The sequence below is a fragment of the Petaurus breviceps genome, unplaced genomic scaffold (assembly GCF_028583685.1).
Source record: "Petaurus breviceps papuanus isolate PSGF00001 unplaced genomic scaffold, PetGlider_PUasm1.0 171, whole genome shotgun sequence".
Taxonomy (NCBI): domain Eukaryota; kingdom Metazoa; phylum Chordata; class Mammalia; order Diprotodontia; family Petauridae; genus Petaurus; species Petaurus breviceps.
The window spans coordinates 11,933,130-11,961,009 of NW_027185754.1; the positions used below are offsets into that span (position 1 = coordinate 11,933,130).

The following is a 27,880-nucleotide window of genomic DNA, read 5'->3' on the forward strand; positions in this document are numbered from 1 at the left end:
AGTATAAATGGATGGCTAAGACAGAGATAAGATGGAGGCAGGAATTCCAGTTTGGAGGCTAATAAAATTAGTCATGGACAAGAAAAGATGAGGGCCCAAAGTAGAATGGGTAGTTATAGAAGGAGTGGAGAGGAGGAGCCAGATATAAGAAATATGGCAGAGATAGAAACAACAGGACTTGACAACAGATGAGATAACTGATGAGTGAGAGAAAAAGAGGAATCAAAGATGATTCTGAGGTTATGAGCCTGAATTAATGATAGAATGGATGGAGTTAAGGTAAAAGGAGGTACAGAGTCTTTTACAGAGGGAAAGATGGATTTAGTTTTGGACAGGGTGGGTCTAAGATGCCAGTGGGATATCTAGGCAGAAATACTTATCAACCAGGCAGTTGGAAATATAGAACTGGTGCATTGATGATATTTTGGGGGTAGAAATAAAAGACTTGGATGATTGAAGACATAGGAATAAATACATAGTGTTACTTGGATGGTGCAGTGGGTAAGAGCACAGGACTTGGACTCAGGAACACTTGAATTAGAATTCTGCCTCAAGACATTTATTAACTATGTAACGCTGGGCAAGTCATTTACTCTGAGCCTCAGTTTCCTCATCTGTAAATTTAGGATAATAATAGCATTTACTTCACGGTGGTGTTGTAAGTTATGAGATGGCAAGAAGAGTGCTTTGCAAGTGCTTGCTATTAGTGATTGGGTTAATCCAGGCCTTGGAAAGAAAGACCAGGGAAGGATAGAGGAGGACAAGAATTGAGCATTAGAAAACACCCTTTTTTAAAGGTCATGGAGAAGATGAGCCAGCAAAGGAAGCAGAATATGTAGTCAGAGAAAGGAAAAGAAGCCTGAGATTTTTATTAGAAGCCAGGAGAGAAGAGGACATAACGATGAAGGGTTATGATCATTAATGACAGATGCTGCAGAGAGGTCAAGAATGAAGAAGACCATAACTTAATGACAAGAAGGTCATTAGTGACTTTGGAAAAAACTTTCCTTTTGAATTGTGAGACAGAAGCTAAATTGCAAGGGGTTGGAGAGTGAGTAGTGAGGAAGTAGAGGGAACAGGTAAATATAATTTAAGAACAAACATCATGGTTCACTTTTTTTTGTTCACTTTTTTTATTTTAAAGTTTTGTTGATGTTTTTGTTTTCTTTGGTAAATCATTTCCCAGTATATTCTCCTCCCATCTTCCATTGTAATGAAGAAAAATAATGAAATCAAACCAGACAATCCTATGACCTGACATACAGATAAAGGGTCTGTTTGTACCATATTTGATTGAAATCTTATCCTTCATTTTAATATATCCTCACTCTTTCCCTTCTTTTACCCCACTTCTCAGAGAGGGAGGAGTGTTCCTCATCATTTGTCTTTTGGAATCAGTTTTAGTCTTTGTGTAAAATCTGAGTTCAGCTGCACTTTTGCGTTATTTTTATTTACATTATTGAAGTAATTTGAAATCTGCATTTGCTCTGCATTAGTTTGCACAAGTATTACTCTTTCTCTGCCTTCCTCATATTTGCTGTTTCTTAGGACATTATTCTGTTACATTTATATACCACAGTTCACCTGTTTCCACAAACATTTGGTACTCACCTTGTTTCTAGTTTTTTGTATCTGTCAAAAAAAGTAGTTCAGACATTTTTGAAGGAAACTCACCCCTCAGAAAGAGGAGATAACATTATACTTTGCACGTGGTAGTTGTGCAGTAAATGCTTGATTGAAATTTCCTTAATTTATGATAGGATCATTATTATGTATTTGATTCAAAAGAATCCATTTGCCAACTCTTTTTAAGTTATAGGCAAAAAATATGAATTAATTGGCGTTTTCCTGTCCCGGAGATGCTAAAGCTTCATTAATTCACATTTTTCTCTGTATATCTATATTTCATTTATGTATATGTACATATTGTTTTTGCTTTTCTTTGCATTTCAAGGGCTTAGCACATAGTAAACACTTAAAAAAGTTTTCTGAGTGATTATTTTAAAATAGTATTTACTTTAAAAATAATATTGCTTAAAAACGTGCAAATCTTTGTAACAGAATCACACCCATTAAGAAATTAAACATTCTCATTATTTCTTATGTTTCTTTTTTATTCAGGACAAAAACAAGCTTATGGATGCTCTGAAACATGCCTCTAACATGCTTGGTGAACTTCGAACATCTATGTTATCACCAAAGAGCTACTATGAACTTTGTATCTTTTGAAAACTTGTTGGATAAATATGTAGGATCACAATTCCCCTTTAAGATGACCACATTTTGTTAACCATTACATTTCAATTATGTTTCCATTGTCTTTACCCATGAAGATGTGCTAAATGGAGGCAAGAAAAGCTTGGTCTTAACGGTAACTGTTTTTATATTTAAAATCCCCTCGAGAACAGGTTGATATTAATCTTATATATCAGACCTGTTATAAAAGGGGACTGAGCAATGTTCAACTGTTGGGTAACACCCAATAGAACTTACCTTTCTTTCCTCTCACTCTCAAATTCTGAGATTTTTATCTATGTTTAAATGAGACCTATTTTTCAATTCAATAGTCTTGCCTGATTGTATCTGTCAGTAAGATTGTATATCTCGCTATCATTTTTTTACTGCTTTGCTTCATTTTAACTGGCAAGCCAAACACCTGTAGTGAACAGCTAGTTTGCTTTTAAATAAGGAAGACCTAATAAAATTAAGAGTATTTTCATTTTTATATGTTCTTTGGCTACTGATATGGAACACTATACTGAAAATTTTATCCTCTAATCGAATTATAACAAATATACGAAATGGTGCTTAGATTGGGCTAAGTTTTTTTTGTAGTCCTTAATCATAAGTTGAAAGATATGGCTATTTCTGATGAACTGCACTATTTGGAGGTCTACTTGACAGATGAATTTGCCAAAGGAAGGAAAGTAGCAGATCTCTATGAACTTGTACAGTATGCTGGAAATATTATCCCAAGACTGTAAGTAAAAAAGAAACCAAAGAAGTTTAAATGTTATAAATGACATTTTCAACCACCCCCAGCATTTCACTATAACGTTCCTTTTTAAAGTACCACATTGCCAATCTTAAAATTATTGATTTCTTTGTTATTTCTTCTAGTATCTAAATAGAATCCTTGATCATATTTATTATAAGGTTAAATTCAGTTATTTTAATTCCAAGTTTTCAGTCATTAAGCTTGCATTTAATTTTATTTGAAGATTGAGTAATTTAAACATATTTGTTTAATGTTTACTAAGAAGCTTTACTTTTTATTTATTTATTTATTCATTCATTCATTCATTCATTCATTTATTTATTTATTTATTTATTTATTTATTGCTTTTTGGAGGGAGGAAGGCAGGGCAATTGAGGTTAAGTGACTTGCCCAAGGTCACACAGCTAGTAAGTGTTAAGTGTCCAAGGTCAGATTTGAACTCAGGTCCTCCTGACTCCAGGGCTGGTGCTGTATTCACTGTGCCATCTAGCCATACCAAAGTTTTCCTTTGTTTAAAAACTTGTTCCTTTATTTAAAAACTTGACTTGTTCCTTGTTCCTTGATTTGCTTCTTCCTTTATTTAAAAATATGACTTACATTTTCTACATTTATCATTTTCTGAAGGTTGAATGTTCCTCTTTACTGTTGTAGCTAGGGATTCTCTTTGTGGTTTCCAGTTTTTTTTAATATAGGTACTTTTTAGGTCATAGTTTAAGTTTGAAACTTTTAAGCTAGGATATTTAGACAGTTTGTTTCTAAAGACTAAAAGCTCTAATGTAATAAGACATATTAAGTATACTTCATTTTCATGTTATTTCAAGATACTAAATTTTATTAATGGTAATCTATGCATTAAAAAAATAAATATTTTGGTAGTACAGTATACTTTTGTCCATATAACTTAGTATTAGTTCCCTCATCATAGTGCAAAATGTTGAATTTTGAGTCACCAATAGTCGGCACTTGGTGACCTTGGGCAAATCACTTCATTTTTCTGGGTCTCAGTTTCCTTATCTAGAAAATGAGGAAGTTGCACTAGATGGCCTCTAAGGTTCTGCCTCTAAGTCTGTGATCCTGTGACTCCCCCAAACCTACCTCACTTCCAGACTTCACTCTTTCTGATGTGTGTACCATGATACTTCTTGTCATCCATGTTCAAAACCTCAGAGTCTTCCTCGACTCCTCCCTTCATTGCCCTCCCCCCAATTTTGTTGATTCTACTTTGACATCTCTTAGATTTTTCCCCTCCTCTCCATATGGCTGCCATTCTAGTGCATGCCCTTATTACCCATTACCTGCACTATATTACTACTACTGCAGTAGCCTCTTACTTGGGCTTTCTGCTTCATTCTACATCTCACCCTCAATAATCCGTTCTACATACAGCTATTAAATTGGTATTCCTGCTGTATACATCTGACTGTGCCATCCCTGTGCTCAGGAATTTTCAGTAGCTCCCTCTTGTTTTTAGGGTGAAGTACAAAACTAGCACAACATTTAAAAGTCTCTAGAATCAGGCTGCCACCTACCTACTTTTACAGACTTATTCCATAATGTTCTCTTGTATGCCTTCTTCATTTCAGCTTGATCAGCCTATCAGATATTCCCTGAACTTAGCACTCCATTTTCTCTCTGATTTTTTCCACAGACTGTCTCCTACACCCAGAATGTATTCCCCCTTTACCTGGCCTCTTATAAAACATAGCTTCATTCAAGTTTCAGGTCACATGTCACTTCTGAAGAAAGCCTTTCTCAATCCCCTGAGTGGTTCAGTTCTCTCTTCTCACCTAAAGCATCTTATATTTACTTATCTTTGAACATATGGTATCCTCCCAGTAGATTGTAAGCACCATGAGAGCAAGGACTGTTATTTTTGGATCACCAATGTCTCATAGTAGGCACTTAATAAGTGTTGAATAGAATTGAATTTTTAAAAAGCAAAAATATGAAGCATTCATTTAGATTATTGTGGCTTTTGTTTGGCTTACTGGTAATTTTATTTTCTTTCAAAAAACCTTTACAGATTGTATTTTCTTTTAATTCAGATAGTATTCTCATTGCAGTAAAGACTGTGTTTGTAGCTACCATAAAGTTAGACATTAGAGACAAGAGGCTTTATTAAATGATTTAATTGTGTTTTTTTCTTTCTAAATCTGCTTCTTAGAATTTTTTTTTCTGATTGGTACATTTACTTATCTCAGTAGAAAGATTACTATTTGAATATTTTTATTTTTAATCAAACTTATTCTCATTTCTTCTAGCTATCTACTAATTACAGTGGGAGTTGTTTATGTCAAGTCATTTCCTCAGTCCAGAAAAGATATTTTGAAAGATTTGGTAGAGATGTGCCGTGGTGTACAGCATCCCTTAAGAGGCCTGTTTCTTCGAAATTACCTTCTTCAGTGTACTAGAAACATTTTGCCAGATGAAGGAGAGCCAACGGAGTAAGAGATAGTAATTGTGTTTGAATTACATACGTAGCTATTTTAATGTTGACTGTCTTTTCAAATGAGTATTCCTGTAACATTCTTTACCACCTGTTATTTTGTATGATTGCTAAATAAATGGTATGATTACCTCAGAAAGAAAATAGCTTTTTAGTCATTAGTGTCATTATACATAGATGAGAGCCATCATTATCAGGAGAGCTTTGTTTTCCAGGGTGTAATTTCTTTAAACCCGGTTGTATTTGGGACCCAGTCCTTGAAATCATGGCTAAGTTTCTCTGCTTGGGAATTAGAACTGTGGTCTCAACCCAGTTGGGTGAATTATATATGGATGTCCATTACATGAAAGGAGTAGACAATTGAGAATGGATTACATCAGTGAAAGAGTTTTCCTCTTACCTCCATTCCGTTGTGGCTAGAGAGACTTTCACTAAGAATAAAAGACATGGAACCTGGGTTATTACTTTATTTGTGGAAATTCAGTTGAATTTTTTTTTCTTTTTGGAGTAGGAAGTAAGGTCTGACCGTTTAGTTCTGTATCATTTTTATCATTTCATCAAAAAGTGAACCTATACTGTGGACCTCTGTCTGATATATACAAAGTACTGTAATAGGCACTATGGGAGTTACCCAGTATAGGAAGCTGTCTCTTTCTTCAAAGAGCTTAAAGTCTCCCCCTGGGGAAATGGACAGATTTGCATAAAAATTTACCTGGTCTGTGATGGGCATCAGTTTTCTTAAGACTTGCTAGCTTAAAGTGATATTCATCAGCATAAACCACTTTGGGGTGGAGGGGAAGGGGGAACAAAGAAATCACCTTTTGAATGCCTACATTGCTAGTATATTAACTCTACATTTTCTTCCCCCTTGACATACAATAGAGGCAAATTATTTTGAAATCAATTTTTGTTGGCTAGAGTTTGCATATAAATAGAGGAAGAAAAAATGAGCAAGGGGAGAGATTGGGTCCATTTTTTAGATACCATTCAAATATAAATATTCCAAATGTTGGTTTTATTTCAGTGAAGAAACAACTGGAGACATCAGTGATTCTATGGATTTTGTGCTACTGAACTTTGCAGAAATGAACAAGCTCTGGGTGCGAATGCAGCATCAAGGACATAGCCGGGATAGAGAGAAACGAGAAAGGGAAAGACAAGAGCTTAGAATTCTAGTGGGAACAAATTTGGTCCGCCTCAGTCAGTTGGAAGGTGTAAATGTGGAGCGATACAAACAGGTTATTTGTTGTTGTTTACTAACTTTCTAGTTATTTCATATGAAATATGTAAAATTACATTTTTCTGCAGAATTGTTTTTATTTAATATCATAAAATTGATTTTTAAATTGTTTCTAATTACTACATATAAATAGCATTTTCATGCAGATTCTAAGTGTTTTGAGTTTGTATTAATAATTGCTCACATTTATATAGTATTTTAAGGTTTGCAGGGAACCTTCACTACAATTTTGTTGGTAGCTGTGCAGTTTAAGTCTTAAAGAAAACAGTCTAGATATGAATCATTGGCAAAATAAATTTTTATTGACTTAGCTGGTTTTTATCGTTTATGTGATTATTTTGGGGATGAGTTGGGGTTTCAAAATCGTAAAGACATTTAAAAAATAAGTAGTTCATTTCCCTTATTTTGTATGTTAGATTGTTTTGACTGGTATCTTGGAACAAGTTGTGAATTGCAGGGATGCCTTGGCTCAAGAGTATCTCATGGAATGTATCATTCAGGTAATGTTGTTAATCTTCTATCTTGTTTTCTTAACTAAATTTTTAAAATTTTGTTTTAGAAAGGTTCCATTTTCTTTCATTTTTATTGGTATTAAAGGAGTCTTGGTAAAATATGAAATATGCTTCCTTGTATAGTAAACTCAGTATTTGAATTAATAGTATACTTTTTTAGTAACTGATGTAGGAGGAATTAATGATTAGGGTCCAAGTCTATCAATTTTGCCAGTTTCTAGTTTAGATGTTGATGAATTTTGGTTAGTGGGATCTCTTTCTTAAGATCCTAGGTTTAGAGCTGGAAAGAGGTCTTTTAGGTCATCTAGATCAATAATTCATTTTATAGATGAGATAACTGAGGTCTAGGGACATTAAAAGACTTAGCTAGGGTCACACAGTTTGTAGCTGTAGAATAGAGATTTGAATCCAGGTCTTCTGACTTCAAATCTTTATGTTGTGCTGCCTTTATGCTTGTGTTTAGTGGATATTCCAAAGATAACTTTTAAATATGAACCTTTTAGAATCTAGTTGTGTAAGATATAAATTACATTTTTGCAAAATGTATTACTGCTTTTGAATTATATAGATATAGAAACTAAATGAACTCTAGAAAATTGTATAAAGAATCCATTTTAATTTATAGCACTTAATAATAATTGGTATTACTTTTTAGGTCTTCCCTGATGAATTTCATCTACAGACCTTGAACCCTTTTCTTCGAGCCTGTGCTGAATTACACCAAAATGTAAATGTGAAAAACATAATCATTGCTTTAATTGATAGGTGAGTAAGACAAAAGATTTGACCTTTGGAACAAAGAATTGATAAACTTCTAAACCTGATTTATTTATTTATGTCTCTTTCCCTTATTATGCAGATTATTCCTATTTTTCATTGGTGAAAAAAGACATAATTTAACAAGTACTTGAGTGCCTACCATGTGCTTATTTTAGGGATGAACAAATTGTAGCTCTTTATTGCAGGAAATGTAGTGCTGTTTGTTGTGACCTTATGACTAATATCTAAAGACCAAATGGATTTATAAATTTGCCTACAGAAAGCACCATTAGATCTTTAGATATTAGTCACAAGGTCACAGCAAACACCCTTTGACTGTAAGAGGGACTGTAGATAGACAGCTAGCTTTGGAGTCAGGAAGCCCTGCCTCTGGCATATATTGGTGAATGACCCTGGCCAAGTCACTTATCCTCCCCATGTTCTAGGTAGCTATCAGCTCAGAAGTTGTAGAGAAGGTGCCAAACTTCATTGTGAGGGGTTGATTCATTTTCCATGTTTTCCTACATGAATGAAATCACAGGTGCACTCTATATCCTTGACTATCACACTAATTCTCTTATTACTCATAGAAGAAAATATGACCACATCTGCACACTATATTGCTAGTCTTAGTGTTTTAAAGACAGTAGAGGCAGATGCTTATCTTTCTCTGGGATAAATTCAATGTGGATTGTATGGGTTGTAAGTGTTCTCTTTAAGTCAGAATGCTGGATAAAATGATCTCTGGTAGTCCCTTTGATGGTGTGTTATTGCTTAGTTTATCTGGGATAGTTACTGCTTTACCTTTGGTGGCCCTCTGTAGGGCCTTTTTATAACCTTTTTATAATGTAGCTATTTAATATACTATATAATAATATTTAATTTTATGACATTTTTACAATGTAACTATTTAAAATACATATATTGTCACCTATTCAATTCCATGTTTTAAAAATAGGAGTATTTGTTATAAATTATAGATGTTTGAAGTACATTATTTTTATAGCTTGATGTCATCTGTGACTTCAGTGCTTTGTTTCCATAAAGAGTGTGTCACTGAGTAGTGTGTTGGGCTTGGAGTCAGGAAGACCTTGCTTCAGATCCCATCTCTGGCACTTTGTTAGCAACTTGATACTAGGCAAATCACTTAAACTCAGGCAAGTCCTTAGGATTTAGCTACTAAATCTTTGTTAGTGGAGGGAGTTATCACACTGGAAGTTCCTTCATACTAATGGAATCATAGATCCTACAGATATTTGTATATTCTTGTTATCATGTTTAGATTTCTAAAGGTTGTAAAAAACACATGGGAGATTTGGAGACCTTACAGCTTTGCTTAGACTTTTTTTTACTTAGTATGGTAGGAAGACCTGTTAAAGAGGTAGGGTAACTAAATGAAATATATCAGAAAGTTATTCAACTTATAACTGGTGAGTCTCCATAAATGTTCAATTGAGATGCCATTAACAGCAGTGAAAAAAGAGTTGGTAGATGAAAGATGTCAGTGATTTGAAAGTTACAAGAATACCATTGATCAAACATATTAGAAAATTGATGTAGTGCCCAGAACATTTCCTATGAACTTTCAAATAAGTACTATAAATCCACAAGGATTACTAAAGATTCTTTTCTTTCTTTTAGATTAGCTTTATTTGCTCACCGTGAAGATGGACCTGGAATCCCAGCAGATATTAAACTTTTTGACATATTTTCACAGCAAGTGGCTACTGTAATACAGGTATATGTAATGTTTCCTCTGAGTTTTCAGAATTTCTGTTGAATAGTTTTTTTCCCCAACAAAACTATTTATGTTAAAAAGTTATATTTTTCCAAAATTACAGTCCAGACAAGACATGCCTTCAGAAGATGTGGTGTCTTTACAAGTGTCTCTCATTAACCTTGCCATGAAGTGCTATCCAGATCGTGTGGATTATGTTGATAAAGTGTTAGAAACAACGGTGGAAATATTTAATAAGCTAAATCTAGAACAGTAAGTAGAAATGTAAATTTTTACTAGACACTTTGCAAAATACTACCTTTTCCTAGAATGGCTTCTTCTGTTCCATTGCTTTTAGAAGACTTGGGATACATTCTAAACGTTTCTGAGACTGGCATACTTGGTGATAGGAAAAGGGGAACAAAAACTGACAGTATAAATCATCAGAGTGAATTCTCTCATAAATAAATTTTTAAAATATATGTATATGTTGTATTTTTTCAAGTAGAGGGTCATTATATTTGCTGTTAGTTTTTTTTTCCTAGCTCGACCTTTAGTATTGAAAAATTCTTTATTTCAGGTAGACAGTTCTCTTATGAATGCCAAACATGTATAATTGACTGGTTGCCCCCAAGCTATTCTAGACTAATGGCAACATCTCATGGTGAATTATCTGACCCACTGGATTTTTCTCCTCCCTTCCCCTTCAGTTGTCCTTCAGTTGCAAACAGACTACATTTCCTTCTTTTCTCCTTTGAATTGACCAGTAAGAATTCAATTAATTTTATGTAAAACAGTCTTTCACACATACCTATGCTAACATATAAGTTACATCCTCTGTAAACCTTCTGTGAAAGGCATGGATGAGGTTTACAAAAAATAAGTTGTAGATGGATTGCAGTCTCTCCGTATTGTTGAAGGAACTTCCCACAACTTCATGAAATCACAGATCCTCTGATATGATAAAGTAGCTAAAACAGAAAATAATAAACAATGCTGAAAAGACATTATGACATAGTATGTAGGAGATTTCCTATAGGTCTCTTCACATTGTATAGGTACTAGTTTAACACTTGAACCTTCCGTTTATTTTACCCATTGTTGTTCCATGATGAACACAGTGATCCTAATATACATTTCCTTGGTATCTTTCACCTGATTTCTTTGTACAAGTTCTTGTTGGCCATAAACTACAGTCTTTGTACTCATAATCACTTCCCTCATAAATCTCTCCATTTACTTAATTTTTGGTTTGGAAGAGCATTGGGTTCTGTGATTTGTAGTCAGATAGCATCATAAGAACACTGGTGTTGAAACGATGAACTTTTGTATAAGTGAGCACCTTGAGACCACTTAAAATGTTTACCATTTCCCACTGAAATTCAGCCTGTCTTCTTCTTCCAGTTAATTCCAGGTCCAAATCCTTGTGAACCTGATGAGTTAATTCAATGAGCTACCCATCTAGTTACATGTAATTGTCTATACCTTGGTCTTTTTTTGTCGATTTTTTTCCTATATGGGTGATTAGGCTAATCTCTTTTGAGTAATCATAGATCTCATTGAGGAGATTTTGTAGTATTCTGGGGCTTAATGCAATCAACACAATGTAACCTGTAAATTGGAGTATATGGAGGACCTCATCATCTGTAGGAAATCTGTTATCTTTCATTTGGGACTCTGTATTGGATATCTTCCATGAGATCTTTGAATAGTTATTTTTGTATCTGTATCTTTTGAAGAATATTGAATGAGTTTAACATTTCAATGGGAGACATCTTGCTGAAGGAAGTCCAAAGCTTCTATATGGGTAGGCCTGACTTGGGCAAGTCTCTTGCTTTAATTTTATATTGGAATGAGACATTGGTGGGTGATTCAACAATTAACAGAAGGAAATTTGCTTAGTCATAGAATAGAAAAGATATTCAAGAGATCTTGCTGCAGTTAGCTTGGATAAATGTTACTCCTTCCCCTTCACCTCCATTTATCCAAGCTAACATCCCTTAGATGACCAGAAAGCTATATTGATATAGTCAGACCACCAGGAAGCTTTTTTAATAGAGTTGTGGCTTGAGATTTAGCTCCTTGGGTCAGTCCAAGTCTGGGAGACAGCTTCTTTGCCTTTTAGGGAATGAGCCTAACCTATATGATTGGGCAGCTAGGTGGCACAGTGGATAGAGTGTTGGGCCTGGAGTCAGGAAGACTCATCTTCCTGAGTTCAAATGGCCTCAGACACTAGCTGTGTGATCTTTGGCTAGTCATTTAACCCTGTTTGCCTCAGTTTCCTCATCTGTAAAATGACTTGGAGGAAGGAAATGGCAAAACGCTCTAGTATCTGCCAAGAAAACCTTAAATGGGGTCACAAAGAGTCTGACACGACTGAAAAACAACTGAGCAACAAAAGATGATTGATAGGGAAACAGTAATCCATTTATAGTCTCCATATAAGTTTTTTTAAGTAACCAATAAACAATGAGATCTTGTAGTCTCTCTCCCTTTAAGTTATTTGTGTTGTGGTTTCTGCTCATTAGACATTTTTATGATTGTGTTATATCAGTCTTAGGTAGATAGTGGTGGTAGTCCATATTGATGTTTGTATCTTTCCCCAATTTTCTGGCATCAGTAACTCATTTGAATAATTCCTCCCAGTTCCTTTATTTTCTTCTCTAGGGAGTATTGGGGAGTCATCCTCCCATGTAGCTTCAATTTCCTTATTTCTTCTGGTTTCATTTATTCAAGAACATCAGTTTTGATAGGGTTTCCCTCTTCTAGTGGTATCAGTAAATTAACACTTATCAAGCCTTTGCTATGTGCCAGGCACTGTGCTAGGCACTGAGGATACAAAGACAAAAAGGCAGTCCCTGTCCTCAGGAAGCCCCATTCTAATGGGCCTATAATGCATATACCTATATAGATTTATAAAAATATATATATAGTATGTTCTGTATGTATCATATAATCTTGTGGGGTGGAGTGGGGGGGGAGGCACTGACATTTGGGAGAACCAAGAAAAGAGGTAGTGCTGAAGCTCTGTCTTGAGGGAAACCAAGGATTATGAGAGCAGAGATGTGGTATTGGGGCACAGGGGCTGGCAGTGTGAAGGCATAGAGACAGGTGATGAGTGTTACATGTGAGAAGGCCAGCAACTGATCATAGAGTGCATGGAGGGGAGTAATGTATAATTAAACTCTAAAGGTAGATCAGGCCAGGTTGTGAAGAAATTTAAATGTTAAAAAAGTCAAGTTAATAAACATTTATTAAGCACTTAATGAACTTAAGTGCTAATGGGCTAGGCACTTTGTTAAAGCTCAGAATACAAATATATACAAAAAGAAAGTCAGTCCCTGCCTTTGAGGAGCTTACATTCTAACTAGGGAGGGCAGCTCCTAAAAGGAATGTGAGACGTAGGAGTAGTTGAGAAGGTAAAGAAGGGCCATGATAGAGAGAGAAATCTAGAGAGTCAGGAACAGAGCCAGGAGAGCAATGGAGTAATCATGCCTGGCCTAGGCCCTTCCCTAAAATGAGGTTCCAGGAAGAAATGACTAATCAGAAGAAGAAGCTTCTGTAGTAGAGTTGGAGGGATCTTCCAGGGTGAGAAGGCTGCTGAAGCATGGTGGCAGAGGCATCTTTCAGGGTAAGAAGGAAATCTTAGTAATAAAAGTCTTTCCTGAGTTCATAACCAGCATTCTAGCATTCTTCTCTGGTACAAGGGATCAGACTCCCTGAAGCTGTCTCCCTTTGGTGTGCCTCTCTACTTGTGGTTGGATGCATTGTGTCCCACATGGCCAGTCTCAGGTGACAGGGTCATTTAGGGTGGAAGGAAGGAAACCTCTGTGTTTACTCCCTGCCCTGTACAACCCCCACCATCTGATCTCTGGTGTAGCACAAAGGCATTATCTTTGACCTTAGAGATAATAGGAAACCATAGAGTTTGTATTGGGAGTTGGAAGGGGAAATGAGTTGGTCAGATCTGTGCTTTCAGAAATTCACTTGGGCAGTTGTTTAGAGGATGAATTTGAGTGGGGAGACACATAAGACAGGGACACCAATTGCCTGTTGTAATGGTTCATGAAAGGAATGATGAGGGCCTAAATTAGCATGGTGGTTGTGAATGGAGAAGAGATGTTGTATAGGTAGAAGCATCAAATTTTGATAGCTGGTTATATGGGATGAGGGTGAAGAATTGAGGATAACACTGGTGATCTTGGATGGCTAGAAGACAGTGGTAATCTTGACAGAAATGGGAAATTTAGGAATTTGAGTTTTGATATAAAGATGACAGAGTTCTGTTTGGCACATGTTGAACATGGGAGGCCTGTGGAACATCCAGTTTGAAATGTCTAATAGGCAATTTTGGTAGTGAAGGTTGGGGTTTCAGGAGAGAGACCTGGACTGGATATAGAGGTCATTGAGTCATCTGCAGAGAGGAATCCATGGGACCTGATGTGTTTAACATGCGAGAATATAGAAAAAGAAGAGAGTCCAGGACAGAACCTTGGTGGGGATTAGGGCACTCCCACGATTAGGGGATGGGGTATGATTAATGATCCAGCAGAGGATACTGAGGAAGAGGTGTTTTGTGTGTTCGTTTTTTGGAGGGGGAAGGCAAGGCAGTTGGGGTTAATTGACTTGTCCAAGGTCACACAGCTAGTAAGCGTCAAGTGTCTGAGGCCTGATTTAAACTCAGGTCCTCCTGACTCCAGGGTCGGGTGCTCTATTCACTGTGCCACCTAGATGCCCTGGAAGAGTTTTTTGACAGGTAGGAATAGAACTAAGAGAGCAGTGTTGTAAAAACCCATAGAGGAATAGAGGTGCTCAACAAAACTACAGAGAATGTATGAGTATGTGTAAGAATGAGGAATAAGAAAAAAGCATTATATTTAGCAATTAAGAAATCATTAGTGGGGCAGCTAGGTGGCGCAGTGAATAAAGTGCTGGCCTCGGAGTCAGGAGGACCCGAGTTTGGTTGTGTCGTCAGACACTTAACACCCACACAAAAAAACTAGCCATGTAACCTTGGGCAAGTTACTTAACCCCAATTGCCCTCCAAAAAAGAAATCCTTAGTGTAGAAAGAAACATATATTTTTTTAACATGACCACCCTGTGGATTTGTTTTACGTAACTAAGTCATTATAAGGTTTTTTTCCTCCTCAGTTTTTTGGTTGGGTTGCATTGGAAAGGTAGAAGAGGTTTTGTTGTAATGATGCCGAGAAAAGAGTGCCATTGAAACATTTTAAAAAAATACACAAAAGAGAAAAGAAGTTCAGAAAGAAGCACAGAAAAGTGGGACAGCTTTGAAAGTCATGTGTAATTTGTCATATAATTTTTTTCTAAAGCAAGCAATATGAAAGCAGATTCATGGTTTCAGTTAGGTCTCATTTTGTGTTTGGAAATTATCTTATTTTGTGTGTTTAAATTCAGAATATTAGAGAATGAATTTTTTAAAACTTTATTCAAAGAGAGGTTTCAGTTTATTGATGAGGTCAGTAGCCAGATTGCAGTGAATTTAAAGACAATAAGAAGAAGGGATTTAAAGGCAGCAACCACAGACTGCTATTTCAAGGAGTTAGAGAAAGGGAGGAAGGAGAACTATAGGAAAATAGCTTTTCAACATAGGATGTCATGTATGTATGTTATGTTTGTTTGAATAAAGCTCTCACATTTAGAGGTACCAACAGTTAAATTAGTGTTTTAGGCAGTCTAAATATTATATTTACTGCTCTCTAATCTCTTGTCCACTACATTGCCACTTTGGTGTAGAAACAGAGGTCTGAGGGCTATTTTATTTAATGGTTTTGCCATAGCCAAAAAATTTATTACTCAGTGGCCAAGACACCTCATTTGATCTCTCTCTACTTAGCAAGGCTGGTCTTTAGGTAGCAAATACAATTTGCTGGGACCTTTTTTGAAGCCTTTTCAGCTTAATAGAACCTACCAAAACTTGTCTTCCATTGACAAAGCCTTTGAGAATCCAGGATCAACTCTATGTCACATGGGGACATTGAAGTTGCAGAGTTTCATAGCTATTCTACATTATAGATTTAGTAGGATTTTGTGTACTAGTTTTTTGGGCAAATGCTTTCCATGTTCTCATCAAACAAGCTAATTTTAATTAGCTTTTAGAACATCAGATTACATCCATTTATTTGTTTTATACTAGTTATAATGGGCATCTCTGTTGCTTATGTTTAGATGGATGTCTTCATTTGTTTGAAAGAAAGGAGTTCAAAAGTTGAACGGTTGATATTCCCAGATTAAACTTTTTCAGATTGCATGGGGGGAGGTGGGAAGAGGAGTCCTCTTTTTGGTATTTAGAAAGATAAATTTATTAACAAATTAACTAATTTATATTGTAGTATTGCTACCAGCAGTGCAGTTTCAAAGGAGCTTACAAGGCTGTTGAAGATACCTGTTGACACCTATAACAACATTTTAACAGTTTTGAAGTTAAAACATTTTCATCCTCTCTTTGAGTATTTTGACTATGAGTCCAGAAAGAGTATGAGTTGTTATGTGCTTAGTAACGTCCTGGATTATAACACCGAAATTGTGTCACAAGACCAGGTAAGAAACACTGGCAAGATGTGTGTGTGTGTGTGTGTGTGTGTGTGTGTGTGTGTCTGTACATGTACGTATGTGTGTGAATGTGCATGTATGTGTGTACATGCTGTCTTTCAAAGGCACTTTTAAATTGGCTTATAACGAAGGAATTAGCTGATAACCTCTCTCAGTATAGCATTTTAAGAAATGTAGTTAATTACCAATGCACTCATGTGTGGTTATTTTAGGCCTTTAAACAAGAGATTCTGAATAAAGTCTTGTCTTTAGTATCATTTTTGGTGGTAGGCTAATGTAACCAATATGTTTGCCCTTTTCTGTATTTGAAAGGTGGATGCCATCATGAATCTAGTATCAACATTGATTCAAGACCAACCAGATCAACCTGTGGAAGACCCAGACCCTGAAGACTTTGCTGATGAGCAGAGCCTTGTGGGAAGATTCATTCATCTTCTGCGGTCAGATGACCCCGATCAGCAGTTCTTGGTATGATTTAATACTTCTGTTACCTTTCCTTATATAATGAAATAAAATTTGGCGCATCATTAAGCTGTTCTAAAGTAGTTTTTAGTTTTGCTTGGAAAGTTTTGAGAGAACTTAAAATATCCAGCATTTATGTAGCACTGTACATTTGTTCATTCATTTGATCCTCACAACAGCCGTGGGGGGTAGGTGCTGTTATTCTCTAGTCATTGTATGTCATGTATTCTCTAGTCATGTATCAACTTCTCTTCTTTTTTTTTTGAAGGGGGAAGGCAGGGCAGTTGGGGTTAAGTGACTTGACCAAGGTCACACGGCTAGTACGTGTTAAGGGTCTGAGGTCTGATTTGAACTCAAGTCCTCCTGACTCCAGGGATGGTGCTCTATTTGCTGCGCCACCTAGCTGCCCCTCAACTTCTGTTTCTCAGTTGAGTTAGAAATGTTTGAAGCTTCTTCCTACTACTAGTGAGAAATAAATCCACTCACTTTTTGAAAATATATTAGTTCTTTCAGAACAATCTATTATCTGCTGTCATCTGCTTACCATGTTTATTTTCGTTTTGAACTCTGGTCTTATAGTTTGGTTGCATTTTTAGAAAAATCTTCAAGTGTACATATTTGACTTTCCTGGTCAAATTTTTGTGTGCTTTTCCACTAGAGGTAACATATTCATTTCAGTTATATTTGTACTTGGAAAGAAGTACAAAGAATGCTAACTGTGTTAATTGCACTTATACCCATTTCTAAGACTATTGATTATATGTTATGTTTTCTATAATAAAAATAAGAGAAAAAAGGGCTTAAAACACCACCCATATCACCTCCTCCTCTACTTCACGCACAGAATGAAATGCATTGGAATAAATTACTTTGTTCATTTTTTTTTTAAGTGAGCAGAAATGCTGGAGTTTGAAATTGGTGTGCCCCTTTAGAAAAGGGTTACCTTGGGTGGTGCTTAATTTTTTAGTTTTGACTAAAGAGTACATCTAACTACTATATAGATTCATTATAGTTACTTTGGCTACATGAGATTACACATTAGACTATTTTTTACAAAATGCACCTTTGTGGAGGATGATCTCTGGTTTTTAATTTAGGTTGCAGGTAACACTTAACATTAGACATGAAGAAATTCTGGATCCTACATAATTTAATTTAATTTTGGAGCCAGAGGATATGAATTCAGTTTCTGACTTTGTTCTATTACTTTGTGATCTTGAGCAAGTCACCTTCCGGGACATAGTTTTTTTCGGCTAAAAATGAGGAGTAAGACTAGGTCAGGGGTGTCCTGGACTCCTCTGGCAGTCTGGTGAAGCCTAGGGACTCTTTCTCAGAATAGTATTTTTAAGCATATAAAATAAAATACCTAGTATTACAAAGAAAACTAGTTATATTGAAATAAAGATGTAGATTTTTCGCTCAATCTACTTAATGGATCCACTGAAAAATATTCATGGATACCTTGGGTGTTCATAGATCTCAGTTTAAAAACCCTTGAAATAGATGATCTTTTTATAAGTCCCTTCCATCTTAACGGTTTACAAGGACCTCCTAAGTAAATAGAAAACGGAATCCTTATTTAATGCTGATGTTTGAGCTGAGGGGAACAGAAAAACACTAGCACTAGGTATAGTGTTCCTCACTTGAGATATGAACTATGAATGTTGTTGATTGGCCAGTTAATCAGATGATTTAACACTGGCTTTAAGTGAAAAATTTTGTTGTTGAGTTGTTTCAGTTGTGTCCAACTCTTCATGACCCTATTTGGGGTTTTCTTGGCAAACATCCTTCTTCAGCTCATTTTACAGATGTGGAAACTGAGGCAAATAGAGTTAAGTGACTAGCCCAGGGTTACATAGCTAGTAAGTGTCTGAGGCCAGAATTGAATTCATAAAAAATGAGTCTGTCTGACTCCAGGCCCAGCACTCTATCTACTGTGCTACCTAGTTAGTTAACTAATGAATAGTATACGTGTGTATCTATTGTATAAAAATTTACTATATATATACTCTTCACTAGTATGTATGTTCTCCTGTGTAGAAACTGAGAGGTAGCATTGCATAGTAGATAGACTGCTCTATGGCAGGCAGGAAGTCCTAGGTTTGAATTCTGATTCCATTGTGGCCCTTAACAAATCATGTAACCTTGCAAATACTACTGTTCTCATCTGTAAAATGGAGACAGTATCTATAGAACCTGTTTTGTTAGACTGCTGTGAGATACAAATGAGAATATATGTAAAGAGTTTTATAAACATTAAAGATCCATATAAATGTCAGTTATTATTTGCAGTTAGCATTTATTTACAGAGACCATGTGTAAGGGAAAAGATGATTGGTCTTTGGGTCAGATGATCTCTGCCACTTAATCATTTGTTATATAATTCACTTAATTACTTTAAGCTTTTGTTTTTTCGTCTATAAAATGAGAAGATAAATCCTCAATCCTACCTTTCTTTGGAATGTTCTGAAAAACAGAAAAGCATTTTAGGGGTATTTAACCCATTTTCATTGTTCTTAATTTGAATAAGAGAATAATCAGCTCCTACCTCTTTCCATTTGGAAACTAGTATTTTTGTTGATTTTTTTCCCCTCAGCTTTCTACCTTAAAGCATTTTATAGATTTCTAATGGATTCTGTTAGTTTTCTTTTAGTTGTGCTTTTAAGTGTGGGCAATTTTACCTTTTTATTACTATTAGTAATATTACTGCATTACTATTAGATTATTTCCCAAAGAATGGTACTTTTTCTTGGTTTTAAATAGGTTATGATTTTTGTTTAATTTAGAGGATAAAGATAGCCCGAGATAGATATGTTAACTAAATATGAAGTACAGCTACTACAGCTATTGTATGTGAACTAACACTCCTTTGTAGTTGTACTTATATTTTAAAATAATTCTTGCTGATAATCAGTGTTGAAATGGGTGAATATCACTGCAGAGACTTGTTCCCAGTCGTGTTTATGAAAAAAGACTTATCATTAACTTTAACTGCCCTTGGCAGTGCCAGTTAATGTATGAGAACCTACCTTTTGGAACTTCATCACTAGTGGTAATCCCTTCAATTACATGATAAAATGTACTTTTAAAGAAGACTTTCTTAGAAGCCCAGGAGTTAGAAATAGTACATCATTTCTTATGGCCACAGGTGACCCTCAAAAAGTTCATAGCTTGCTGTGCAATTATGACTTTTCACATATACCCATTTTTCAGTGGTATGAAATGGTTTTTGTTTTGTACATCTAGTGTGAGCTGAATAAGTGAAAAAAATTATTTATGTCTGTCTGGTGAAATGAGATATCTCATAATATATACCTAATTGTAGAAAAGATTAGGTTTTCTTGGGGCAGCAAGGTGGTGTAGTGAGCACCGGCCCTAAAGTCAGGCGGACCTGAGTTCAAATTCAGCTTCAGACATTTGACACTTAACAAACTATGTGATCTTGGGCAAGTCACTTAACCCCAGTTACCTGGCCTTCCTCCCCCCAAAAAAAGGATTAGGTTTTCTCAACAGTATTTAGTAATCTGACCATCTTTCTAAGATTCTGTGTTTGATCCTTGCCTTTTTTTGGTTGTAGATTTTAAACACGGCACGGAAACATTTTGGAGCTGGTGGGAACCAACGTATTCGCTTTACACTCCCTCCCTTGGTGTTTGCTGCATATCAACTGGCTTTCCGGTACAAAGAAAATTCCAAAGTGGTAGGTTTACTCTTAAGTGTGTAATTTCATTTCCTCTTTCCCTACTTCCTATGGTTTTAAAAATTATGGCAGTTGGTTGATTATTATCAGCAAGATCAAGTCAACAGATGTTAAAACTTTAAAAGCTGCATAATTTCTGGTTATCTTATGAGAGCTTTTTATTTTGGTTAAACATCACTTAAAAGAAATTGGTAACTTTATGTACACTGTTAAATTATGTGGTGATCTTTTAATGAGTATTTACTCTTCTCTTTTTTAATTAAATATTCCAAAGTGATGCAGAAATTTTTTGCAGAAGTTGTTTGCATGTTGCAGGTACTATGACATATCGAGTTGCTTAGAACATAAAAAAACCTGTTATCCTTTAGCACAGGATGATAACTTTTCTTCCAAATGCAAATAATTGAATCTTCATTGTAATATGGTTTCTGAGCTATAAGGCAGAGTGACTTTCTAGGGCATCAAGATAGAAAAAGTACAAAAATTTTTAATGATGTTTTTAAAAAGTTGTGTAATTTTACGATCTTGTGCATTTAGAACATACACTAGTATGTTTAGTAGTGTTGAGACAATGAACTTAATATCTAGTTATTAATAATAATTACACTAGGAAGCTGCTTTCTCCCTGTCCATCTCTTTGGTAGATGTTCAAGAAGTGAATTTCCCAATTAGCCCCTTCCTGGTTGCCCTCTGGGGGACTGCCTACTTAGCAACAGTGATACAAGGTCCTGTGGTCTTTGTTGTCCTGTAAAAGAGTGTCCTAGGCTCTCCTCTCCCACTCAATTGAATTTATCTTCTTGTATTATTTCCATATCACGAATGATAAAGTTGATTTTCTTCTTTGTCCCAGGAGTTTTTACTCTGGTGAGTTCTCTGAGCGTGTTACATGAATGAAACAAAATAATGAATGGTGTTCTTTTGGGGAACATATACTTTATATCATTTTATGTCCTGAAGTTGAATAATCAAGCTTACATTTAAGAAACAAAAAGAAATTTATTTTTGTAACAGAGAAAAAAGGGTTTTTTCTTTTTAAAATTGTGGTCATGTCATCTTAAGTAAGACTTATTGACTGTTTTTAATGAAGTATTTGGTTGCCTAAGGAGGATTGAACTGGTCTAGGACAGAAATAGAGCAGGTCAAAGCTCCCCTGCCAGTTAGTGTAGGACTGTTCTTTGAAGCATCCTTGCACTTCCAGTCTGGGCAAGATAGGGAGACCAGTCTTTTTTAAAATTTCTAAAAAAACAAACTAAAAGCAACAAACCCAAGCCCCCTATTTTAAGAATTTTGTTTTTATTGATATCTTTTGTTTTTACACATCACTTTTTGTGTTCATCTTCTCCAGGGCTAAGCTTTTTGTTTTTTATAATTACATGACATTCTTTTTCCATTTCACATGGCTGTTATTTCTTTTTCTGCTTTCTTCACTCTGTATCAGTTCTTATAAGTGTTCCTTGCATCTTTGAATTCTTCATAACCATTGATTCTTATAGGGCAATAACACTGACATTACTTTCGTGTATCACAATTTGTTTAGTCAATACCCAGCTGAAAATATGCCGATTGATAATCAGTTTTTAGATTACTTAAGATTACAAAGTTGTGGGGTTTTTTTTGGTTTATTTTTGTGTAGTGTTTTATACTTTAGTCAAGGTGATGAAATGAATTTTTGACCATTCTTTATGTTCAGAGTATGGGTTTTGTTTTGCCTTCTTAGGATGATAAATGGGAGAAGAAGTGTCAGAAGATTTTTTCATTTGCACATCAGACTATCAGTGCTTTAATTAAAGCAGAATTGGCAGAGCTGCCTCTACGACTTTTCCTTCAAGGAGCTCTGGCTGCTGGGGAAATTGGTTTTGAAAACCATGAAACAGTGGCATATGAATTTATGTCCCAGGTAACATGAGTTTTACTCTAGGTTATTTTGTAAGCATTATTTAGTGTTCTATGACTCAGTTTAGCTTATCAGTAGTTATAATATGAACATGTCTTGCTACTTAATAGAACCAGTCCTTTCCCACCTTAATGGGGCTGGGTTTAAGGAGAGTCTCTTTATATGAAAGTCACATTATTAGAGCTGGGCTTAGTCCCATAGAACATGAGGCTGAGGTTGTGGTTCCATCCCGGCATTAAGCAGTTAGCCTTATTGTGTTCCTTGGCCACAAATTGAATCCTTAGCCAAGATCATGTTTTCTTCTGTTCTGAATCACAGATGGTACCCTTAACCCTGACTATCTTTTTTGAAGATGTGTTACAAAAGGAATAGAGTATGACTAATTGGGTACAAATTTATCACTAGTTCTTGGAAAACAGTGTGTATAATAGTTGATCACTTATGCCATCTTGGGTAGAGAGAAACCTGTTGTTGTACCCTAAGGACTCCTGGGCTTTGTCATCTGCCCTTCCAGTGTCCCCCAAACACCACGAGGTCTTCCATCTGACCTGCAGCAGGGCTGTGTGTGGTGTCTCTCCTAATTAAAGGTGAGCTCCTCAAGAGTGGAGATTATTTTGCTTTTCTCTATTTGTATCCCCATAGTACATAGCACATAGTAAACCCTTAAATGTTTTTCTGCTCTATTCTGTGCTGTGTCTTAGAAAAAAAGCAAAACAAAAAGAGATATAACTTCTGTTGATTGGTAAGAGATTCCAGATAACTTCTAAAAGTGCATAGAAAAGCTATTGGAAATAAATGATGCTTATGACAAAGGTTAACAACATACAGTGTATATTGTTTCCACAAGGCATTTTCTCTGTATGAAGATGAAATCAGTGATTCTAAAGCCCAGCTGGCTGCCATCACCTTGATCATTGGGACATTTGAGAGGATGAAGTGCTTCAGTGAAGAGAACCATGAGCCCTTAAGGACTCAATGTGCATTGGCAGCTTCCAAACTGCTCAAGAAACCAGACCAGGGCCGAGCTGTGAGCACATGTGCCCATCTCTTCTGGTCTGGTAGAAACACAGACAAGAATGGAGAAGAGGTGAGTCACAGGGGTTGTGGGAATAGGGAGCATGGGGAAGGGGGTGGTTTGTTCCTGGCCACATCCTTTAGGGTCTTCTGAAGCAGGTGATTAGACATGTGAATTTCAGGTGAAAGCCTCCTCTGAAAGCTTGTAGAACTGGCAAAGGACATTGATGTGCTTTATATTAGAAATCCATGGGGATGGAACAGATGTATTGGGTAAGCTTCAGTGACTGCTTACATTCCCATCCTTTGGTGAAACTTCAGCTTAAAAAGGAATTTTTAATACAGCAAGACTGTGTGATCTGCCTGATACTTTACTTTTATAGTGTTTCTTCAAAAATAAAGTATATACCTAACTTTTAAAAAAATTGGTATTTTGGACAAGGTGGGGGCAGAGTCAAGATGGCAGAGTAGAAACAGGACCTCCACGCAGCTCTGGCTCCCACCACCTCCAATTCATGTAAAAGAGGACTCTGAACATACTTTGGAGCTACAGAACCCACAGAATGACACAGAGAAGCTAACCTCCCGCTGAGGACAGCCCGGCAGGCTGGCAGGAATTGGCCAGCGCAGTGCTTTGGGAGCCGACCCCAGCCCCGCCTGAGCTGGAGGTTTTAGCTCCAGGGTGGGCCTGAGCAGTCCCCGGCTGGAGGGACTCCAGATCACCAGCAGCTGTGACAGTCCAGAATTATCAACACATAGATGCTAAGGACAAAGTGAGAGATCGGTGCAGTGTGGACTTTGGGATCTAGTAGTTGGGAGTGCATCGGCATCTTCCCCCGGGGCGAGAAGCCACTGAGGGCTTCAGCTTCTGGCCTGCAGAGTGTAGGGGGACCAAGCAACCAGTCTGAGGGGTGATTGCTCTTGCTTTAACCTGCTTTGATCTGGATTGCGGTCTAGAGTGGAGGTCCTGGGGTGTGTGACCAGCTTACCAGAGTGTGTGGAGGCTTCCAAGAGGGCACCCAACTAACACCTCTGGCAGCTGAGAAAACCCCAGCATTTGGAATGAAGCTCCCCTGTCTGGTGGCAGAGTCCTACTGTGACAAAAAGCCCAGGGGTCAAGTGACTGAGTGGTGACATGACCAGGCAAAGGAAGCAAAGGAAACAGAAGACTCCAACATTAGACTCCTATTTTGGGGACAAAAAGGATCAAAGCATGGAACAGGAGGAAGACAGTGAAGTCAGAACTCCTGTACCAAAAGCTTCCAAGAAAAATACAAGCTGGATACAGGCCATAGAGGACTTTAAGAAGCAGATAAGAGAAGTGGAGGAAAAATTGGAAAGAGAAATGAGAATGATACAAGAAAATTATGAAATGAGAGTCAACAGTCTGACTGAGGAAAATAACACCTTAAAAAATAGACTTAACTCAAATGGCAAAAGAGGCTCAAAAAAAGCTGAATTTGCCAGGTGGAAAAAGAATCTCAAAAGCTCACTGAGGAGAATCATTCCTTCAGAATTAGATTGGAGCAAATGGAAGCTAATGACTTTATGAGAAATCAAGATGCTGTTAAACAGATCCAAACAAATGAAAGAATAGAAGGCAATGTGAAATATCTTATGGGAAAAACCACTGACTTGGAAAATAGATCTGGGAGAGATAATTTAAAAATTATTGGACTACTTGAAAGCCATGATCAAAAAAAAGAACCTAGAAATCATCCTCCAAGAAATTCTCATGGAAAACCTCCCTGATGTTTTAGAACCAGAGGACAAAATAGTGGTTGAAAGAATCCACTGATCACCTCCTGAAAAAGATCCCCCCACCCAAAAATAAGGAATATTATAGCCAGGTTCTGGAGTTCCCAGATCAAGGAGAGAATATTACAAGCAGCCAGGAAGAAACAATTTGAATATTGTGGAAACACAATCAGGATAACCCAGGATCTGGCAGCTTCTACACTGAGGGATTGAAGGGCTTGGGATATATTTCTGGAGGTCAAAGGAGCTAGGATTAAAACCAGGAGTCACCTACCCTGTTATCTGAGTATCATGTTTCAGGGGAAAATATGGTCATTCAGTGGAATAGAGGACTTTCAAGCATTCTTGGTGAAAAAAACCAGAATTGAATAGAAAATTTGACACTCATATACAAGAAGCAAGAGAAGCATGAGAAGGTAAACAGGGAAAAGAAATGATAACGAACTTATCAAAGTTGAACTATTAACATTCCCACATGGAAAAACAATAATTGTAACTGATGAAACTTTTCTCAATATAAAAATAGTCGAAGGGAATATAAATACATACATATATATCTATATTGGAGGGTATATGGGCGTATAAATACATATGTGAAAGTGTGTATATATGTTTACAGGTATATATAGAGGGCACAGGACCAATTTAATAGGAAGGAATGATGCTTAAAAGGTGAAATTAAGAGGTGAGAGAGGAATATAATGAGAGGAGATGGGGAGAGACAGAATGGGGTAAGTTATCTCATATAGAAGAGGCAAGGGAAGATGGTTACAATGGAGAGGAAGAATAGGAAGGCAAAAGGAAATGGATCAACCTTATTCTCATTCAATTTTGCTGGGGCGGGGGAGGAATGATATACACACTAAATAGGGTATCTTACCCTAAAGGAGAGTAGAGGGGAAGGGGATGAGAGGGGAGATGATGGAAGGAAGGGCAGGCTGGCGGAGGTGGGGAGGGAGGGAAGTTGGAAGCACCCACTTTTGAAAAGGAATGGGATAAAAGTAAAGAATAGAACAAGTGGGTGGTGGGATAGGAGGGAGGGAAATATAGTCAGTCTTTTACAATGTATCTGCTATGGTAATGTTTTGCATTAGCTACACATGTATAATCTATACTGAATTGCTTATCTTTACAGTAAGAGTAGTTGACAAGGGAGGAAGGGAGTGAATCTGGAATTCAAAAGTTTTAAAATCAAATGTTTAATATATATATATATATATATAAACTATTATTAATACTATTTTACATGTAATTGGGAAATAAGATATACAGGCACTGGAGCATAGAGATCCACCATGCCCTACTGGAAAAGTTAAAGGGGGTATGGGAGAAGATATGGGAGAGAGCAGATTGGAGGAGGGGATATCTTGTGGGACTGCTATTTTGGGGCAGTGGGTAGGGGAAAAACGGGGAGAAAATTTGTAACTCAAAATCTGGTGGAAATGAATGATGTAAATCAGAAGTTAATAAAGCATTTTTTAAAAAATGGTATTTTTTTTAATATAACCTTCATCTCTGAAAGTACCAACCCAGTGAGCCATCCCCCTGTAATAAACAATAAAAACAAAGTGGGAGAAAAGGGTAGTTTAGCAAAACTAACAGAAGTCTCAATCAAATCTAACAATGTTTCATACCTTCTAAGAAAGGGAAGTGCATTTTGTCATCCCTTTGGGGCCAAGCTTGTAGACCAGACTTTTTTTAAAAAGCGTAAGCTTTTTTCCACAGTAATGTGGAGTTCTCTAAAAGAGCCATTTAAACTCATTAGACTTTTTTGAAACATTAAGAGAATTTCTACCATTTGAAAAATGTCCTTAAATGAAAAGTAATAATATTTCATGACCAGCTTCTCTTCTTCTCTTACCCTCTTCCTTTTCAGCTTCATGGAGGCAAGAGAGTAATGGAATGCTTAAAGAAGGCTCTGAAGATCGCAAATCAGTGCATGGATCCCTCGCTGCAAGTTCAGCTTTTTATAGAAATTCTGAACAGATATATCTATTTTTATGAAAAGGAAAATGATGCGGTAAGTGAGTAACATTAATGATGCCAGTCTTATGGGGATAAGAGCAAGTCTTGAGTTTTTGCCTTCTTCTAGAACTTGAAAGCTGCTTTATCGTTCACATTTGCAGATCAAGTACAGGAGAAATCTCTTTATTTTTCCATTTTACAGTTTATTGCTGGTGAGATAGCTGACTGAACAATTTATAAGAGAGTACCAGTACTGAGTGTATATATTGTGCTCCTTACACTGTGTAGTCTGTAGTTGTTGATTGTTTAAACTCAAGGTTAAAGAATACAAAAAGAATTAAGAGAATTTAGAACAGTTGCTGTTTAAACCAGGAATAAGTTGCTGTCATTTGAGAAATCTTTCTACAGTGCTATTCCCAGAATATCTATAATTTTTGATTCGTATTCACAAGATTGTCTTCAGAAAATTGAACTGACTGTAAATGAAAAATATCTAATATAGACGTATGTTTGCATATATATATATATTGTTTATCTATTACATATTCAGAAACTAAGAACTTTTCTTTAATCCTTATTTGTAGAGATAGCATGAAAGTATGGAAAAATCATCCTCTTCCCCCCCACCCTGAGCACTTGTGGCACCCCACTCCCCCAAATTCCTTAGGTCCTTTCAACCATGTGCTTTTAGGAATGGGATTTTGTAGAGGAATATGTGACTGATGGTAGGAACTGTCTACCTTTTGCTCACCCAGTTTCTCCTCTCTTAGGTGCCTGTACATGGCATTTGTACCTGAGTCTCTGGACAAATGACCTTGAGTCCTATTTATATTACTACTTT

General features: G+C 36.4%; 1 protein-coding gene across 1 annotated transcript in view; it reads left to right on the plus strand.

Annotated features, from left to right (window-relative positions):
- Window positions 1–27,880, plus strand: part of VPS35 (VPS35 retromer complex component) — a 42,817-nt gene that overhangs the window by 12,502 nt on the left and 2,435 nt on the right. The window contains exons 3-16 of the mRNA XM_069082564.1: window positions 2,122–2,218; window positions 2,857–2,980; window positions 5,260–5,442; window positions 6,469–6,682; window positions 7,101–7,184; window positions 7,852–7,961; window positions 9,597–9,693; window positions 9,797–9,945; window positions 16,027–16,234; window positions 16,559–16,714; window positions 20,286–20,408; window positions 22,126–22,305; window positions 23,150–23,389; window positions 26,951–27,094. Coding sequence (XP_068938665.1) covers window positions 2,122–2,218; window positions 2,857–2,980; window positions 5,260–5,442; window positions 6,469–6,682; window positions 7,101–7,184; window positions 7,852–7,961; window positions 9,597–9,693; window positions 9,797–9,945; window positions 16,027–16,234; window positions 16,559–16,714; window positions 20,286–20,408; window positions 22,126–22,305; window positions 23,150–23,389; window positions 26,951–27,094 — 2,109 coding nt within the window. The remainder of the gene's footprint in view (window positions 1–2,121; window positions 2,219–2,856; window positions 2,981–5,259; window positions 5,443–6,468; window positions 6,683–7,100; window positions 7,185–7,851; window positions 7,962–9,596; window positions 9,694–9,796; window positions 9,946–16,026; window positions 16,235–16,558; window positions 16,715–20,285; window positions 20,409–22,125; window positions 22,306–23,149; window positions 23,390–26,950; window positions 27,095–27,880) is intronic.